The sequence below is a fragment of the Rhincodon typus genome, chromosome 37, assembly GCF_021869965.1.
Source record: "Rhincodon typus isolate 14 chromosome 37, sRhiTyp1.1, whole genome shotgun sequence".
NCBI lineage: Eukaryota > Metazoa > Chordata > Chondrichthyes > Orectolobiformes > Rhincodontidae > Rhincodon > Rhincodon typus.
The window spans coordinates 17174156-17194500 of NC_063368.1; the positions used below are offsets into that span (position 1 = coordinate 17174156).

At 42.7% G+C, this 20345-nt stretch overlaps 1 protein-coding gene across 6 annotated transcripts in view; it reads right to left on the reverse strand.

The window, feature by feature from the left end:
- Positions 1 to 20345, reverse strand: part of akt1s1 (AKT1 substrate 1 (proline-rich)) — a 35773-nt gene that overhangs the window by 15061 nt on the left and 367 nt on the right. For 2 of the 6 annotated variants that reach the window (XM_048617700.1, XM_048617701.1), the window contains exons 2-6: positions 19648 to 19706; positions 11391 to 11892; positions 3955 to 4038; positions 2791 to 2945; positions 7 to 606 (exon numbers count right to left, since the gene is read on the reverse strand). In XM_048617700.1, coding sequence (XP_048473657.1) covers positions 463 to 606; positions 2791 to 2945; positions 3955 to 4038; positions 11391 to 11874 — 867 coding nt within the window. In that variant the 5' untranslated portion in view covers positions 11875 to 11892; positions 19648 to 19706 and the 3' untranslated portion in view covers positions 7 to 462. Of the gene's footprint in view, positions 1 to 6; positions 607 to 2790; positions 2946 to 3954; positions 4039 to 11390; positions 11893 to 15325; positions 15431 to 19647; positions 19707 to 20345 lie in introns of those variants that run through there. The other 4 variants (XM_020523078.2, XM_048617698.1, XM_048617702.1 and 1 more) reach the window with 3 other exon arrangements.

Below are 20345 nucleotides of genomic sequence, written 5' to 3' on the forward strand. Positions count from 1 at the left end.
GAGAGAGAGAGAGACACACAGATTAAAAATGCCATGCTGTTGGGGCTTCCGTTGTGAACCATGTTGTTGTCTGAATATAATGAAAGGGCTCAGTTAGCTTGTTTTAAAAAAAACCAAAGCATGCTGGAAGGAGGAGAACGACACAAGGACAAATTGGAACATTAAAAGTGGATTCTTGGGCACTCTGCTACACACAATGTTTTGCCAGAAAAATATACTATAAAGTTTCTCGCTTTCTTCATTTTTGAAAAGTTACTGAATCAACTTCTGAGCCAGTCTTTTGTTATACGTAACCTTAATGCTACATGAAGCAGCTGGCCCATGGGATGGCCCTGGGCCAGTAAACGACTTTTCTTGCAGGAAGGGTTCCTGTAGTGTTGTGCTTGACATGGTAGGGTGCAGAACAGAGGGAGAAAGGAAGGGGAGGGAAGGGTAGAATAAGTCGCAGCGGCGAAAAGTGCTTTAGTACTTCCGATAGGGCTTCTGAAAGTCACCGGTGTTGAGTCGGGGACGAGGCAAGTCACCAAACATTTCAGTGCCGTCTGTCACACTCATGGCCAAGGCCCTCATGCTAGCAGCAATCTTGTCCAAATCTGGGGAAGGCAACTGCAGACAAAAAAAAAAGTCAGAGCGACACAGCAAGCTGAGCCAAGAGACAACTGCAAATCAGTAAGCAGCAGAGTCAGGGCACTTAAGGAGAGCCAGCAATTGAAGAAGGATCACTGGATCCGAAATGTTAACTGTTTTAATACTTCACAGATGCTGCCAGACCTGCTGAGCTTTTCCAGCAACTTTGTTTTTGTTCCCGATTTACAGCATCCGCAGTTCTTTCGGTTTTTAATTGAACCCTCGGAGACCCTGACATGAAAAGTTAACTCTGCTCTCTCTCCTGACCCTCAGAGCATCTTGCAGAAATTTTGCCCCCATGTCTTTATGAATTTCCAGCATTTTGTTCTCTGCTGTAGTACAGGCCAGCTCATGTCCGCTCTCCTCATTGGAGCGCTCAAATGGGAAGACTTGAGAAAGCAAACAAGAGACAAAACAATTTATGAACAATGTACACTTGTACAGTGGTTATTTTGGTATTTTAAAAAGTCCCAAGATGCTTCACAGCAGTGTAGAAAACAAAACATGACAAATGGCCTTAAAGAGGGAGAAATGGGCAGGGGCAGGGAAGGGCAATTCCAGAACTTAGCCCAAGGCAGCTGAATACAGAGTCTCTAGAGGTGAAGAGATGGAAATCAGGGATATGCAAAAGTCCAGAGTTGGATTTCCTGGTGGGGGAGGAATATACCTATCATCATCTTTCTTGAAGGATTAATTCCTGTTAAGATGCAATTCTGCTGACTGACATCAGAACTGCTCTAGTACACTGCACAGGTTGGCCACATGCCAAAGTCCAGAGGTGATAGCTCACCACACTTTAACACTGAAACCAAGTCAAATCTTTTCTGCTCTCTACAATTCTCGGCAGGTCCACTGGATAATCAAAAATAAAAGGTGTTGTTTAATTCTCCCACCTACCCCCTTCAAGTCAGACATTGGAGGTTTATTAGTGTCTCTACTGTTAGACCAGTTGAGGAAAGGCAACAGAACAGGGGGAGGGTTGAGCTTGGAACCCTCTAGCGTGAACTCACTCTGCAACTTCAGGCCCATCCAATTATTCCTGCTGTAACCTATCCTTTTGGAAAAAACACAGAATTACACAGGCCATTGTTAGGTTTGAGGTAGATGTCAAGCTGGAACAGAGTTGCAAAGAAAATCAGAAGCTCTCCCTCAGACAGAAGTACAGAGTCTCCCAACTAGAACTCTGGGTGAAATAATTTTCAAAATACAGAAGGTCACTGTGGAAAGGCAAGTAGAGGAGAATGACACCACTGACCAGTAGGAGAGGGTTCCTGGAATTAGGCTTTAGTTCAATGGTTGAGTTATCTAGTCTCAAAACATTAACTTGCTTTTTCTCCACAGATGCTGCCTGATCTCCAGCATTTTGTTTTCAGCTCTCTTTACTTGTGCAATTTAGGCAATGTTACAGAGCAGCAGTCAAGAATATTTGCACCAAAAGGAATGGGTCTGAATACAAGCAGTCTGTTAATTCTGTACTGCTAAACCAATAATTGATAGAGGGTTAGAGAGATAATGTCTGGGTGTAGGTGTGTTCAGGTGTGGCGCAGTGGCTCCATTTCATCAAAAAAAAAAAGCGCCACAAAAATATCTGCAAGGTTATCACTACAGCTTCAATCTCACCCACAGGCTGGGTTCGATTACACTGGAGTGTGGTTGCAGGGATTACAGACTTTTAGTAAAAGTTATCACTGGGTTGGGAAAATTACCGCTGAACTACAGCCAACATTCAACCATTTCCATTTAAATTCACCATTCAAAGGGAAATGGGGTGCAGAAAAATTTCCCATCACCTCATGAGGGTGTCACTGGCTAAACCAATATTCACTTCTCAACTCTAACTGGATACAATGGAGGGGCTTCATTGGACCACTTCAGGAGGCAAGTCAAGGGTCAACCACATTGGTGTGGAACTGGAGTCACAGAATTAGACTGGACAAAGACAGTTTCTTTCCTGGAAGGATATTTTCACAAGTCTGAAACTTAGTCACTTGCACTAAACCAAAACGTCTTTGAAACAAAGAACCCACACATTCCATTTGTGGAATGGAAATTCCATTGTGGATTTGAATTATAAAAGTCTCTGGGTTACTAGTCGAACAAAATAATCATTACACTATTGTACCCCCAAGGAATAATGTCAATTCTGGAGAGAATGCACCTTACCCTTTCTTCATTGTCCCCATCAGCAAGCTTCTTTGGCTTCAGATCTTTGAATCCCCATATGGGAACAGACACAGGCAGGGATTTGGCATACTGGTGATGCCTTGCTTGTGGCAACGTTTGCGAACGAACAGGAAGTTCCTCACTCAGACTGCCATCTGTAAGGCACAGGCACAAAACAAAAACAAACTGATCAGCCACATTTAATTCATATTGAACCACTGCAAAGCTAGGACTCAAAGCATCATTTTGTAAGTGCACTAACCCCTGCTTGCATGCAGTCACTAATCCAGCTTCTACATAGCCCCAAGCTATAACCCAAACGATACGCAACATGCCTGGGTAACACCACCAGTAGTTAGTCATAGAATCAAATTCCCTAGTGTGGAAGCAGGCCATTTGGCCCATCAAGTCCACACAGACTCTCTACAGCACATCCCACCCAAACCCACCCCGCTACCCTATCCCTCTAACCCTGCATTTACCATGGCTAATCCACCTGGCCTGCACATCCCTGAACACTATGGGCAACTTAGCATGGCCAATCCACCTAACCGGCACATCTTTGCACTCCAGGAGGAAACCCACACAGACATGCAAACTCCACACAGACAGTTGCCCAAGACTGGAATCAAACCTGGGTCCCTGGCGCTGAGAGTTGTGTCATCCTAACAATGGACGTGGATATGGACATTATCCACTTAAAATGTTGGATGTGGGCACAATACATTGCGATCCCTCATTCTGCAACTCCCCCTTATTTTTAATCCGACTTGAAAGAAAGTGAAAGCAACTCAACTATCCATCCACCCTATAAGATACAACTCAACAATTAAAGCCTGGCAAAATGGTCGATATTCTCCAGGGAAGTAAATTCAGATTCTTCTTCAACTCAATTCCTACATCCTAAAAAAGTGTGAAGTACTTTTCAAATATAGTCAATGTCCCAAAAAGTTTTACAGCAATTTAGTTGTGAAAGGCACCATATAAAACAAGTCTTGCTTCTTTTCCCCTTCCACCTCTTCTCTCAATGTGAATGGGTAACAAGCAGCTCACATACATCCACTACAAGAAACACTTTGTGAATTGTTACTTAGCATAAACTCCAACTTCCTTCCACCATCTACTAGGTTCTACAGGACAGCAGTCCAGACTCTGTCTACTTACCATCTGTGCTTTCTCCATCAAGGTCAGATTCAAAGAAGGGCTCACAGTCCTGACTGGTTGATTCCTCATCCATTGTGAACATTGCTGGAAGCAGATGGAAAGAAACAAATCTCAAATCTATTGTAAACATCATTTTGCTGTACTTCAACATTTGTACTCAACACCAAACTGGGAGTTAAGTGGAGTTAAGGCTAGCAGCCAAGTGGTGGAAAGCAGATTAAAGTAGATGCCTATTGACATGATAGGCTGATCCTAGGTTGCATACCTGCTCTACAGCCAAGACATTAATAAACCTATAGAATATGTGCACAATTGACAGAGGTAAAACATATGATGTCATAGCTTTGCCCAGCAAGAATAAAAAAAAAGAGATCACATAGTTCTTGGAAAATGAAAATTTAACTACAGAAGACCAATATCACCAAAAAAAAGGTTATGACTCAAATCAGTTAAACCACAAAATTCAAAACAACAATGTTTGTCTAAAGGGCAGAAATGAAATGCAAAGCATTAAAATGTTAAACTCTTATTAATTTATTGGCTACTCCTCAAAGAGGAGGATCAGCATCTACCACAAGTCCATGATAGCAGATGCTGCATTTTGGAATCTATAAGAGATATCCAAGGAGATTGTGGAGGCATTGGTGGTGATCTTTCAGGAATTACTGGAGTCAGGGAGGGTCCCAAAGGACTGGAAAATGGCTAATATTACATCCCAATTAAAAGGCAGGTAGGCAGAAGATAGAAACAATAGTCCGGTTAGCCTGACCTGGGTCATTTATAATGGACTCTCAAATATTAGCAAAGATGAGATTGTGAAGTGCATGGTTAAAAATAGAACTGAGTCAGCACACTCGTCAAAGGGTGGTCATGCCTGACATATCTGTTAGAATTCTACAAAGGAACAAGTTAGACAAAGGATAGCCAGTGGACATGATCTATTTACATTCCTAGAAGGCCGCTAAACAAGATAAAAATCCATGGTGTTAGGGGCAAGGTTCCTGGCATGGACAGAATATTGGCTGACTGGTAGAAGGCAGAGAGCAGGGATAAAGGGGTCTTTTTCAAGATGGCAGCCAGTGACTAGCAGAGTTCTGCAAGGATCAATGTTGAGACCTAAATTATTCACATTACACATTAACAATCTGGATGAAAAAAACCGAGGGTATTGTTGCTAAGTTTGCAGATGACACAAAGATAGCTGGAGGGAAAGGTAATGCTGAGGGAGGCTGTAGACAGACTTAGATAGGCTAGAAGAGTGGACAAAGAAGTGACAGATGGGATACAATGTGGGAAAGCACAAGCTTATGCAATTTGGTAGGAAGAACAGAGGCGCAGACTATTTCTAATGAGGGAAAGGCTTTGGAAATCTGAAGCACAAAGACTTAGAAGTCCTAGTTCAGGATTCTCTGAAGGTTAACTTGCCAGGCCAATTAGCAGTTCGGAAGGCAAATGCAATGCTAGCATTCATTCCAAGACGGCTAGAATACAAAAGCAGAGATGTACTGCTGAGGCTGTACGCGGCTCTGGTCAGACTGTATTCAGAATATTGTGAACAGCTTTGGGCCCCATATCTAATGCTGGTATTAGAGGGGACTGAGGGGAGGGGGGATATGATTGAAACTTACAGAATACTGAGGCCTGGATAGAGTGGACATGGAGAAGATGTTTCCACTTGTAGGAGAGACTAGGACCTGAGGACATAGCCTCAAAAGTGAAGGGATGACCTGTTAGAATTGAGGAGAAATTTCTTCAGTCAGGAGGTGGTGAATCTGTGGAACTTATTGTTGCAGAGGGTTGGGGAGGCCAAGCTATTGAGCATCCTTAAGACAGATAGATAGGTTCTTGGTCAGTTAAGAGACTGGGGAAGAGGCAGGAGAATGGGGTTGAGTAACAGATCAGCCTCGATTATATGAAACAGACTCAAAAATGGGCCGAATGGCCTAATTTTGCTCCAACAATTTTACAGTTGGAAGTGGGACATACACCATCATTTGGGGCTTAGGGGTTTGAGCCATGGCTTTTTTTTTGAAAAAAACCATGAAAAGTACAAAAGAACAAGAGTCTATAGACCCTGATCAGAAGCTTCAAATAAAATTTGACACTGAGCCACTCAGATGACAATGACAAAAAGCTTGGTTAATGTTTTAAGGAGGAGGTGGAGCAATTTAGGGAATGAATTCTAGTCCCAAGCAAATAAAGGAGTAGGCCAATCAGCCCATAAGCTTGTTTCATCATTCAATAAAAATCACAGCTGATTGGGAATGCATAGAAATCCAGCTACCCCCAATAACCTTTGACCCCTTTGCTGACCAAGAATCTACCTCTGCCTTGACTCTCACTATCTGTGTGGAGTTTGCAGGTTCTTCCATGACTACACGGGTTTCCTCCAGGTGCTCAGGTTTACTCCCACAGTCCAAAGATGAGCAGTCTAGATGGATTAGCCATGGAGAATGCAGGGTCACACGGATAGGATAGCGGGGTGGGAAGCTCTTCAGACTCGATGGACTGAATGGCCTGCTTCCACACAGCAGGGGTTTTATAATTTTATGACGTTGCTTCTGGCTTTTGAAAGTGAACTTTAGGTTCTATAGAGGTAGTGAAAATCAGTGAGGCACAAAAAAGGTCAGAATTGGAGTAGGGCTAGAGGAAGTGACAGTCAGGAGATACAGAGATTGCCAGAACGAAACTTAGATGTTGGGACAGTGGAACTTGTGAAAATTAGGATACAGGCAGCAGAATTGGGAACACAGGAGGTTGGTGCGAGTGAGGAGAGAAGCACATGGGAAAAGATTAAATCAAGAACTCAAAAAAAAGTAGCAGGAAGGGTTGATAAAAAAAGGGACACGACAGATTTCACAATCAGATTACCCAGCAGGCAAGCCAACTGCTTTTAGTGTAAATAAATCTACACTCATCTGCTGTTGAAATCAGCTCGGTTGGATTTTTTTTGAAAAGTATAAACACAGATAACAGCCTAGCAGATAAGCTGGGGAACTAAAGTGCCCCCATTAAGTGAGTCAAGACTGGAAGCTTATTCATGTAGAACTAAAGGCTAATAACTTTTTTCCAGTTGTGCAAGTCTGGCTGGGTTTCTTGCCCTATCCAGTAAACTTTCATCCCTTATAAATACTAACAGCTCACTTATTTCCTTAGTCACATATTCAGAAACCCCTTCAACATTACGTTAGGGTTCCCAAACTGAAGCAGTTAATGCTTTGACAAAGTTGGAGGAATGGAGTTTGTTCAGTAAACCAACAACTATCTCAGTGAAATAAATGTACAGAGGCCAGTACCCCATCACCAAGTCACCCTTTATTTACTGGTGCACAGTATACTGGCTGGGGCCAGAAAGCTCCAAGTCAGTCTCCTGACCTGAGGGAATTCTAGACCCACCTGGTTCCAATCACTGCACTCAGCCCTGGCTTGGGAAGCCCTCTCTGGAGCACAATCTCTCGGCTGACACTGCAGGGTAGAACTGTGGGAGTGCTGTGATGTTGTTCTCTTCCCTGGTATTGTGCCTAGTACTTATCCCTCAACCAATTTCACAAAAAAACAAAATTCTGGTCTTTGCTGATTGTTAAGATGTTACAGTGTTCAAACTGACCTGCAGTGTTTCTTAGATTACAATGACTGCATTTTAACATGCAGTCGGTTGGCTGCTAACACTTTAAAACATCATGAGGCTGTGGAGGGAGACTGTATAATGTAAGTTATTGTTTTTAATCTACACTGGAATTGATACCGGGACATAAGAGCTAATTCAGCATCCATTCCAGCCAACAGCAATTGCATATAGTTTGCACTGATTCTCATTTCAAAACTCAATTCCTTTAGCCACGTGCCAAGCATCCATCTGGGGAGGAGGAGGGAGTTTCCCCAAGTGTGGTCATGAGCTCCAGGTCAGCAACGGCCACTATGGCGCTGAGGGAATAGAACACCCTGCACTCCTGCTCTAACCGAGATGCCTCCCCTTTCACAGCTCTTCCATTCTCCAAGGCCTCACCCCCATGCACAGGGGAGAAGTGAGGTGGAAAACAACATTTGGCAAACACGCATTGTATACCACATGCAGCAAACACAGAAAGGGATAAGATTAAGCAAGAGGCAACCGAGAAGATATTCTTAGCATGGAAGCTAGATTCTTGGACTTAATCCAACAGGGAGTTGGGGGAGGTCATGTTTATCTAGACAAAGTGTAAATCTGAACCAGTTGTGGCAGAGTAACGGAACCCAAGCTGAGGTAGCCTTTCCCAGATTAGGAGCTCTGCTCCGACTTGTGAAAGATGATCCAGGAAAATGCAACTTGCATCATATCGGGTACCAGGGATACCTAATTCACTTTGCATAGGGATTCAGACAGTTTATTCACCAAGATTAATTATGAAGTGGACATACTGGCTCAGTGGATCCAGTTACAGTGCTATTAGTGGAGCTCTGAAGTTTGTGGGGGCACATTCAAGCAGTGCAACACTATTTCCCTGCTTAGGGGTTTATTTTCTGAATGGCAAACTGCATTCAGTCTCAGCGCCAACAGATTTAATGCAGGGAGATTCTGGACCTATCCACTCTACAGTATCTAGCGCTACAGTTTTAAAAAAGTAAAACAAAAATAAGAGTAAAGACTGTTAATCCAAAGACCAAAATAGAAAAAGGATGCGACGAAAGAACAGGGAAGCGGGAGCACAGGATTGTGCTTTGGAAGTGCTGCTGCAGACATGGGCCAAATGGCCCCTCACTCACTCTTCAAAGTAACTGAATTGTTTCTCCAGCATGCGCTCTAACATGAAAAACAACAAAGAAAAAAAAACAAAAAATAGACAACCTGGGAAAAAAATCAATACCATTCGAGATGGACAATCAAGACAGACTCTACACAGAGCTCACACAATTTCCAAATGTTTCTTGAATGGATTTTCAGGTTTTCACCTCTACAACAGCTGGCTCATTTCTGCAACTTAGAGCAAAATATTTATCCCCAAAACTTAGCATTCAAACAAAAACACTGGCACTAGTTTAGCAATCCAGAGGCCCAGACTAATGTTATGGTGGTCAGGAATTCAAATCCAGTTAGGAAAGCAGGTGGAACTTAAATTCAACGAACATAATCTGGATTTAAAGACTGGACCTTGATGGTGATAAGAACCCACTAACAGAAGTCTGCCATCCTGTCTCAGTCTGGCAGATGTGACTCCAGAGCCACTGCAACGTGTGCAACTCTCACCCAACTGAGATGGTCCAGCAAGCCACACAGGTGTATCAAGCCATCAAAAAGCATTGTAGATGTATCTCCATCACAATGACTCCAGCGGTTCAAGGAAACAACTCACCACCTCCCTGAAGGGCAATTAGGGATGAACAACAAACGCTGGCCCCAGCCTACATCTCAAACAAAATTTTTAAAAATTCCATGGGCCTCGATCTTATTTTCATGATTTTATCTTCTATATCTAGATGTACTTGTCCAATCTTTCCAGTTCTGTCTCTTCTAGAACCATTTGCAATTATTTAACAATATATTGCCGACTCAGAAAAGGAAGACAAATATACAATAATTGGGGAGGCAACGGCCAAGTGGTATCATCACTGGACTGTTGATCCAGAGACCCAGATAAATGTTCTGGGGACCCAGGCTCAAATCCCACCGTGGCAGATGATGGGATTTGGAATTCAATAAATACTGGAATTAGAGTCTAAATGATGACCATGAATCCATTGTCTATTGTCGGAAAAACCTATCAGGCTCACTAGTGTCCTTTACAGAAGGAAACTGCCATCCTTACCTGGTCTGACCTAGATGTGACTCCAAACCCACAGCAATGCAGTTGATTCTGAACTGCCCTCTGGGCAATTAGGGATGGGCAATAAATGCTGGCCTAGCCAACGACACCCTTATCCAATGAATGAATTTTTTTAAAAAGAAATCAGGTTTGTGGAGAACAAATATAGGAAGACCCCAAGTGCTAAAGAAGGCACCACATCTGCAGAGGGATACAGACATGTTAAACAAGTGGGCAAAAACTTGGCAGAAGGAGTATAAGTGTGGGAAAAAGTGAGGTTATGTACTTTTGGCCAAAAAAAAAAAAGGCGAATATTATTTAAATGGAGAAAGACTGCAGAAATCTACAGAACAGACAAATCAGGGTCTTTGTTCATGAAACCACAAAAGCTAGCATCCAAGCTTAGCAGGTAGTAGGGAAGACAAATGGAATGCTGGCCTTTATTTCAAATGGGACTCAAGTATAAAAGAAAGGAGGTTTTACTGAAACTATAGAAGGCACTAGTCAGACCATAGCTGGAATACTGAAGAGTTTTGGGTCCAATACCTATGAAAAGATTTGGAGTGGAGAATGGCATTGGATCAGTCCAGAGAAGGTTCAGTAGGTTGATACCAGGTATGGAAGGACTATCTTGGGAGGAGAGGAGGAGGAAAATGAGTCTATGCTTGTTGGAATACAGAAGCACGAGTGTGATCTTATTTGAAACATACAAGATTCTCGGGGACTTGACAGGATAAATGCAGAAAAGTTGTTTACCCTTGTAGGTGGTGTGTCTAGAAACAGAAAATATAATCTCAGGAAAAAAAAGGGGTTGCCCATTTAAGATCGATTAGGAGGAATTTCTTCCGAGCTTAATGAACCTGTGGAATTCTTTACTGAAAGGGCTTGCGAGACTGGGTCATTAACTATATTCAAGGCTGAGAGAGAGACAGATTTTTAATCAGTAATAGAATCGAGGGTTAATGGGGAAAAGGCAGGAGAGTGGAGTTGAGAATTATCAAATCAGACATGATCTTATTGAATAGTGAAACAGACAATGGGCTGAATGACCTGCTTCTGCTCCAACATCTTATGGTCTTAAATAGACCATTTTGGCCCAAACCCAGAAAAGGAGTTCAGCAGTCCTATAGACTGCAGATGACAGAAACTTAAACAAGAGTTTGACAGAGGCTCAATTAAGTTTGAGGAAAGATAACCAAAGCTTGGTCAAACAACTAAAAAAAAAGAGAGAAGTCCAGAGGTTCTTAGTGAGATCAAGATTCAAGGCCTTGATCTCTTTCTTTCCAATGTAACCACCTCCAGCCCCATAACTTTGACTTCTTCACACCACCAATTTTGGATTTTGGTACTTTCCAATTATTGGAACTTTTGTTTTTTACTAAAGCAAAAAAACAGAACATCACTTGCTGGACCAGCATTCATTGTTCACCCATAATTACCTTGGAAAAGCCATGTAGGCCCATCTGACATAGAAATTGAAGGCAATGATTACAGACTACTAGATTAAGAGCACTATATTCTGCATTCTGTTCTATTACGCTGACGTACTTAAGGTATCTTTTGGCTAGTAAGCATGCAAAGCAATATTTTCACTATCTCAGTACATTAACAATATTAAATCAAATCAATCAATCAATCCTTCTCCTTCTCTTTTACCTGAAGTATCGTTTAAGCTACATCGGTCCACTTCTCTCTCTGATACAGAAGCCGTCCTCTCCTCTGTTTCTGCTGCCTCCGGGCCATGTGTGGTCACTGGTCCTGGACTGACCAGACCCTGATTGCCAGTCGTAAAACCACTCTTGCCATAAATGGACGGATAGCTCTTGGAGAAGGCATCCTCAGAGGCATGTGCGTCCTGCCCTGCAGCTTTCTCACTGTTGGGCACTGGGATCACGCTGTTGGTGTAAGCAGAGGTCTTGTGGAAAACTGCAATGTCATCTAAGTACTGCTTTGTGGCATCCGAGAGGGCCCCTGTGCCGTGGACTGCATAGGCAAGGTTTGACTGCAGCTTGGGCCGGTAAGCTGTGAGGAGGACAACATCATTGCCGGTTTGCTTACGGTACTTCTCCATGGCACAGATAAGAGAATCCCAGCTCTCTCGGTGGTTGTCAACCATGTCAGTTGTCATCATTCTGGACATGTAGCTGCCTGTGGGGAGCTGGGACGGTGGAAGAAAGATTGCAAAACAAAAATCAAAACGGGCACAAAATCACAAGAACTGTGGAATTGTTACAGAATAGAAGGAGACCATTCAGCCCTTTGGGGCTGTTCTCAAACAAGTACCTGTACCCTAGAGGACTATGGAAGCTCTGTAATCGAGCACACTCGAACAGAATGAGGCATTTCTGGATACTAATGATACCAAGATACAAGGCTATAAAACAGCTGTTCTTAAACACCTTCTACAAAAAAGGTCACTTCAAGACACTTGTATGGAATGAGCTGTCGGAGGAAGTGGTGGAGGCTGCTACAATTACAACATTTAAAAAGACAGCTGGATGAGTACGTGAACAGGAAGGGTTCAGAGGAATATGGGCCAAATGCTAGCAAATGGGACTAGATCATTTTAGGATATCTGGTTGACGTGGACAAGTTGAATTGAAGGGTCTGTTACTATGCTGTGTAACACTATGACTATGATCCTTTAAGTACAAATCAGGACAACGTCTCTGGTGAGACTCCAACCTGGAAATGGCCTCCTGGGTGCCTTGAATCTGGAGCATACGAGGCTTTACGCAGGATGCAGAAGAGATGTGCTTTGGGATGAAGGCTTTCAATTCAGAACCAGTCCATCCATGCAAGACTGAAGTTTGATACAGAAACCACAGTAAATAAAAAGTGGCTTCCAGTGGAGAGTCAGTAGCTAAGGGGACATAAATTTAAACTCCCTAGCTTCCACTACTACCCTAAACACTGACCCAGACCCAGGTTTCAATTTAATGTGTTGAAAGTGCCTCCTAACAGGTACAAATTCAGGATTCTTCCAAACAGCAAACTAGGTTAGTTTTGGGTTTATCATTGCACAAGTTGATAGTGGCAGTTTCATTAACAGAGTGGTATCGAGTTAAATCATTCCTACGTCAACAACATTTTTATAAAAAAGAGGTACACTTGGCAAGTTGGACTTGTGTAAGTAACATTTTTGTTCAGGAATCCTACAGGATCCAGTCAGACAGTGGAGTCAGGTTCCAGCAAGCCAGGAAAAAAAGCCAAACAGATGCTGCAATTTAAAGACAGCGGGAGGTTTGGGAGCTCCTTTTGTTTTTGCTATTGATAAACAACCTCCAGTTTAGCAATCTGGAAGAGTGAAAGAAAAAGGGTTACTCATCTATAGAGATAACAAGGTGTAGAGCTGGATGAACACAGCAGGCCAAGCAGCATCGTAGGAGCAGGAAGGCTGACGTTTTGGGCCTAGACCCTTCATCAGAAATCTACTCATCTCTATACCAGCTTTCATCATTGCCAGACAGCCTAAAGTACATTACAACCAAAGAAACATTTTATTTGCAGTCAGCCACTGTTAAAAGGCAGGAAATGATCCTACAAAATAATGTAATAATAACCAGTCTTTATTCTTTAAGCCAAAAAAAAAAATTGGTTAAGGAATAATTATATTTGGGACACTGGGGAGAATATTCCTGCTCTTCCCCAAATTATACAGCAGGATCTTTGGTAAATTTTGTGCTCTAAAGTGGGATGTGAAGCACCTTCTGACTCATGGAGCTGGGTGCACTACCCATGGAGCTATGATTAACACCTGGTCTCATTTCGCACCACCCACCCCAACACAACAACACGCACCTTTTGAGAGCAAATAAACTCAAGGGAATACATGGAAGACTGGGCTACTATTACCACCACAATAACTTGTATTTGTATATCATCTCGAACACAGCTTGCTCTTTGCCCTCCCATGTAGAGACCTGTCTGTTACAGCCTGGCACACTCCCAGGGTGAGGACCACGTGCTTAGGAACAGACTGAAGTTTGGAGCTGAAGCCTCAATAGGGCACAGGGAAGAAAGGTCACTTTCTGAGGCCCATCACCACAGTATAGGGAGAGGCTGCAATCCATGTATAACATTTTAGATTGCATGCTTCACATGGAATTAATATTTTAAACAAGTTGTAGTTCTAAGAGCAAGCAGCTCAGGGTGCCACGTACTGCATTGAAGAAAAAGGTATCCAGTTTGCTCTTTATATAACAGCTCTAAGTTGACTTTAAACATATCACTGAAAAGATGTGCAGGTGTCAGCAAGTCCTGGATGATCTGAAGTCAATGGACGTTAACTGCTTCTATAACAGGGTAAGAGAACAACTTCACAGGACTTCGCTGGGAGGGAAAGGCTGAGATTTCATCCCCTCCTTGCCCGATCGTGTTTAGCTTCCCCACATCTTGCCAAGATACTTTCAAAAACAAACGCTGTCTACGCCATGAACAATTTATTACCCATCTCTAAAAGTCAACATTGCCCATCGGCTGCTTTCTCATTGAGAGCGAAGGTCTGGTACTGAGTTTAACCAGAGTCACAATGCCTCAGGTGAGGAGTGAGGTTGAGAAGACAGGACCCTCATGGTGGTCTCAGTTACTGCAGGATTCAAATCCATCACGATGCTTCACCACCCAGCCAACTGAGCTAACCGAACCCTTTTATCTATCGCTAATTTCCTGGAGGAAGTGGTGGTGAGCTGCCTTCTTGGCCACCGCACTCGTTTGAGTCTAGGATAACCAACATGCTGTTAGAAAGGGAGTTTCAGGGTTGTGGCTCACCACGCAGGAGTGACTCAGTTCCAAGTCAGAATAACATGTGGCTGGAGGGAAATTTGCAAGTGGTGGAGCTCCCAATCATCTGCTGGCTTTGTCCTACTAAGCACTAGATGTCAAAGGTTTGGAAGGTGTTGTCAAAGTAATTTTGGTGAGTTACTGCAATACAACGTGAAAGTGGTACACAGAGACTGCAACATTGAAGACTGTGGATTAAGCGCAACTCAAGCAAGCTCAGTCCTGGATGGCGTCAGTTTCTTAAGTGCTGTTGGTGTTGCACCCATCCACGTAAAGAAAGCGTTGAATTCCACTTATCACGTATACCTTGTGGATGGTAGACAGGCAGCAAGCAGACAGGAGAAGAGTTGCTAGCTGTAGAACTCCCAGCATCTGACCTGCTCTCAAAGCGACAGTTATTTATTTGGCTGGTTGGTCTCACTTCAATTTCTGGTCAACGGTAACCTCTAGGACATCGAGGGTGAGCATTCAGTGATTTTGTTGCCATTGAACAACAGGGGGCAATGGTTAAGATTCTCTCTTCTTTGCATTGGTCATTTTCTGACATGGCATGAATGCTACTTGCCACTTATCAGTCCAAGTCCAGATATTGTCCGGATCTTGCTGCATTGACTGCTCCAGAATCCGAGGAGTCACATTGGTGCAATTGGAAAACATCCCTATTTCTGACTTTGGCAGGGGGGTGGGGGGGGTGCAAAATCATTGACGAAGCAGTTGAAGATGTTTGGGCCTAGGACACTATCCTGAGGATCTCCCGCAAAGATGCCTAGGAGTAACAATGATTGCTCTCCAAGAGTAGTTACTCTCACCTCTGGACTTCAGCTGTTTAGAGGTCAGAAACCAAGTGGCTGTAGACAAGTGCAGACTGTGTTGGTAATCCAGATATTCCTTTACAAGAGCCACTTGATCACACTGTGCCCATTACCCCATAACAAGGAAGAAAGCAAGGAGCCAGCACATACAATCAAGTTCCTGCAGTCACTGACTGTGCAGACATTAGACAGCAATCATAGCAAGAACAAATTCACAATAAATCATTATCTACTGTTCTTTGGCTTAGGGTTGCTAATGTTAAGTGAAAATATTCCCAATTGCCGACCTCCTGCCTTCTAATGCTAAAACGCTTTTTGAAAATGACTGTCTGCTTTGGCTGCAAGGAAAGCTACAACCGGGCTTAACTTTCCAAAGTTAAACAGCTTTCCAACATTCACTCACTCAGCACGCACAGACATGAACAAAAACACTCAAGGTTTCAGACAACTGCCTACACTCAAACAATGGTATCCCAGAAAAAACAAACATTTGTACCACAGAAGAAAAAAGTGGTTCGACTGCAACACAGACACACATGAAGACAAGAAAGAACTGCAAATTGCAGACACAATCCAGTTACAAAACTACATTCTATCCAACTGAAAAAAAAAAGAAGTGTTCTTTGAATACCCATGAATCAAGAGATTTCCCAAGATACTGGGATGTGGCTGTTAACTTGGCCACAACGGTGAGGTAGGGGAAGCGGTTAACTGTGTGGTCAACTCCGGAATCAGTTCACCACATTCTCCACTCCGAGATGTTTCAGCTATGGCTCTGTTAGTTGCAAGCTTGCCAGAGTCAGAATACAGTACGTTCAAGTCCCCACTCCAGGACTAGAGCACAGAAGTCAGAGTTGATGTTCCAGTGCAGTACAGGCAATGCTGCACTCTCAGAAGTACCATTTATCGGAGATTGTCAGAGTCATACAGCATAGAAACAGGCCCTTCAATGCCAACCAAATACCAAGCTACACTAATCCCAGTTACCTACACTTGGTCTATAGCCTACAATGCCCTGGCATTTTAAGTGCTCACCTACATACTTAAATGTTGTGATTATCTGTCTCCACTACCTTCTCGGGCAGCATGTTCCATATTGCCACCATACCACGGATGACTTTCTTTTCAGATCTCCTCTTATACACACACTCCTCACCTTCAACGTATGCTCTCTGGTCTTGCACATGTCTGACATAGGGAAAAAAATTCATGATCTGTCTATATCTCTCAATTGAACGTTATAGAAAAATTAACTGATTTTTTTTCCTTCACAGATGCTGCCAGACCTGCTGAGCTTTCCAGCAATTGTGTTTTTGTTGTTCCCTTATTAGGCCTCCCAAAATGCATCACCTCACACTTAGTGGGATTAAAATTCCATCTGCCATTGCTCTGCGCAATTCACCAGCTGATCAATATCAGACTGTAGTCCGAGACCATCCTCCTCACTAATGACAACACCAATTTCCATGTCATCTGCACACTCACTAATTATACCTTCTACATTCACATCCAATGTAGATCTGTGTTTTTATCACGTGAAACATGAAACCAAGCCCCATCTCTGCCTTCTCAGTAACTCCTGAAAGAGCCCATCCCCACTTTTTCTAAGGAGTTATTATCACTCACCCACCCTATGTCCAAATATTTAGCCATTAAATCCAACATTCCAAAAAAAAAAACCATCACTTTTGTGGGATCTGTGTGAACAAATGCCGGATGCCATTCCTTGCATTACAACTGCAGCCACACTTGTTGGGCAATCTATAGTCAGTCATTACAGGCACCACATTAAGGCAATTTTCTTTAACTAATACCTGCCATCTAGGGGTTATACGCCAACCCACTCCTGGTTAGCTCACCAATCTTTGTCAAGTCTACATAAGCCATGATCTTCCTCTCCACAAAGACTGTTTTTTTTTCAAACTTACCAAGCTATCTCTGCTCACTGTTACAAATTCTCCTACTGTGGCTCAGCATCTTTTTGCTTCATTCTCTATCCATAAACATAAGACTATTATGGAATAGGAGCGTGATGGAACACTCCCCACTTGCCTGGATGAGTGTAGCTCCAATACTCAAACAGCTTGATGCCATCTAGGACAAAGTAGCTCCACTTGATTGGCACCCCATCCACTATCTTCAACATGCACTCACCCCACCACTGAGGTACAGCGACAGCAGTGCGTACCATCTACAAAGTGCACTGCAATAACTCTCCCAGGTTCCTTAGGCAGTATCTTCCAAACCCATGACCTTTGCCACCTAGAAAAACAAGGGCAGCAGGTACAGGGAAACACTGCAAGTTTCCCCTCTAAGCCATAGCCCATCCAAACTTGGAACTAAAGCACTGTTACTTCACTGTCACCAAATTAGAATCCTGGAGTTCCCTAACGGCCCCAAGGATGTTCTAAACCCCCCCAAGACCTGCAATAGCGCAAAACAGCAGCTCCCCACCACCTAATGGGCAAGTAGGAATGGTCAATAAATGCTGACCTAGCCAATATGTTCAGACTCCATGAACAAAAAGAAAGATTACATAGCCCCTCCAGTATGCATCATCATTTAGTAAGCTTGTGCTTGACTTTTAACAGCAACGCCACTTTCAGGCCCTATTTCTATATCCTTTAAATTTCCAAAACACTCCCAATCTTACTCTTGAATATAGTCAGTGACTAGGCATCTACAGAATCCTTTAGTTGATAGTTGTGTTGTGTACCCCCTTGTCTGAAGGTTGAAGAAAGTGTACTTTCACAGACACTCAATCTTCCAGCACAAAAACAGGCCATTTGGCTCAATCAGCCTGTATCATTGCTCATGTCTCACACAAGCCTCCTCCAGCCCCTTGCTCTGAAATCCATCTGCATCACCAGTGCATAGACATTATAAAAAGGTCAACAACACAGAGGCTCAAGTGCATTCCAAAACTAAACAGGGTAAAAATGAGATTTGTCTCTGGATCTTTCAAGTGTTTTCTTTAAAATAAAAAGGCACTTAGTCAGCCTTCTGTCATTGCAAGCACTTTTTGTTAAAACAATTCAAGATTTTGAACATTCTATCATTCCTTGATCTGTTCTTGAAAATGAACACTTCCAATTTATTTAATCTTTCCACCAAACTAAATAAGTCTTTCAGCTCTAGTGCCATTTAGGTAAATATCCTCATTCCCTCCTCTACTCTATCTTTCTAAAGTCTAAAGTCTAGTGTCTAAAAATTGGCCATGATATTCCAGCTGGAGTCGAACTAGCAATTTGTAGAAGCTTAGGATAACTCCATCTTTAGCAGATCTCAAATGTTCTACTACCCACGGGATGCGCTTACAATGGCATAGACCAAGAGCACCTCTTTAAAGAGTATATTTACATCATATTGTCCTTTTGATATAGCTCTTATAAACCCCTCACGACAACACCATTTACAAAATAAAATGGCTGCACAGTTTGTTTGGCAAGGTTCAGAAGAAGCCAGAAAGTCAAAACGGCTATTCAGAAAACAATAATACCCTTCAGTGTCAAAGACGTCAATACATTTAGTACAAATCCACAATTCAGAAGTAATTATTAGGTGAGAACTGTAACATAAAAAGTTCATCTATATAACCATGCCAAGACATAACATTCTTCCAAATACATAGAAGAAAGTTGCTAATGCTCATGCCAGTCTTGGCTCTGTGGGTGGCCGTGGTTGTGGGTTCAAATCCCAAAATCACAGACTAGAGAACACAGCTTTAGTTAAAACACTCTATGCAATTGAGAAAATTGCACTGTTGGCAATTGTTGCTATTCAGGAAAATATTGAACAAAGACCACCAGCTATCCTCTGATGCAAAACTTTCATCACTCAAAAACAAAGAGGGGCAAAAATAAGTTCTCTCTGGTGTCTTGATCATTAATCATCCCTCAACTACCATCCCCAAGACAGATTATCTGTCTATTTGTAGATTGTTGTTTCTGGGAACTTGCTATGCACGAATTGGCTGTACTAGTTTGCACATGACGACACAGACTTCAAAAGTGGTTCAGTTGAGGATGCACTGAAAGCCACTACAAAAATGCACATTTTTGTTTTACTTCCAGAAAATTATTCAAGATACCAGAAGAACTTCCCAACCGCACAGAAGGGAAAGTCTCTTTTACATTCTCAGGGGAAAAAGAGACATGACTTCAGGTTAACACTTTACACAAAACACAAGATTGCACCTCTGATAATGAGCTACTGCCTTAAGGCTGCACTGAAGTATCAGCAGAGGTCTCGTGTTCAAGTCAGAATGTTGTAATGGCTTCTAATTCACACACGGAGGAGAAATACTTGGAATCATGTACCAGCTTTCAAAGTCTCCCAAGGCACTTTATAACTAGATGCTGTTGAAGTGTGGCCATTGCTGTAACACAAGGGAAAACCACAATTAACTTAACAGCAAGCTGATACATGCAATGATCAGGTAACCCAGTTAAGGGATAAACACTGGGCCAGACACCAGTGATCCTAATCATATTCAGCATAGTGCCATGGGAGCCACTACAGCTACTTGAAAGAGCAGATAGGGGCTTAAATTAATATTTCACCCAAAAGACCCCTTCCCAAACTGCAGCACTCCACAGAGCACAACCTCACTGAGGAAAGGCTTGATAAACAAAAATACTCACATTGAAAAAAGTTAGCAGCTCATACTGCAGAACACATCTTTCATTCAAGTGAGTGAAAGCAAACTGAATAGACACAAATACAAGAACACAGTACAATGCCAATACGGAACACTAACTCAAGGCTGGTTAAGGACAACGACCTCCTGCAACACACAGTAACAATCTCCCCCAAAACCAGTCAGGTAAATCCCTACAAACACCTATCCCAAGAACCAGAGCATGGTCAGCTAGATCACTCCAAATACCTCCCCAAAAACTAGAGCATGAAGTAGCTGATCAGGTAGATCACTACAAACTGTAGTGAGTCAATACAAACACCTCCCGCAAAACCAGAACACGGCCCGATTGATCTCTACAAACACCTCCCCCAAAAC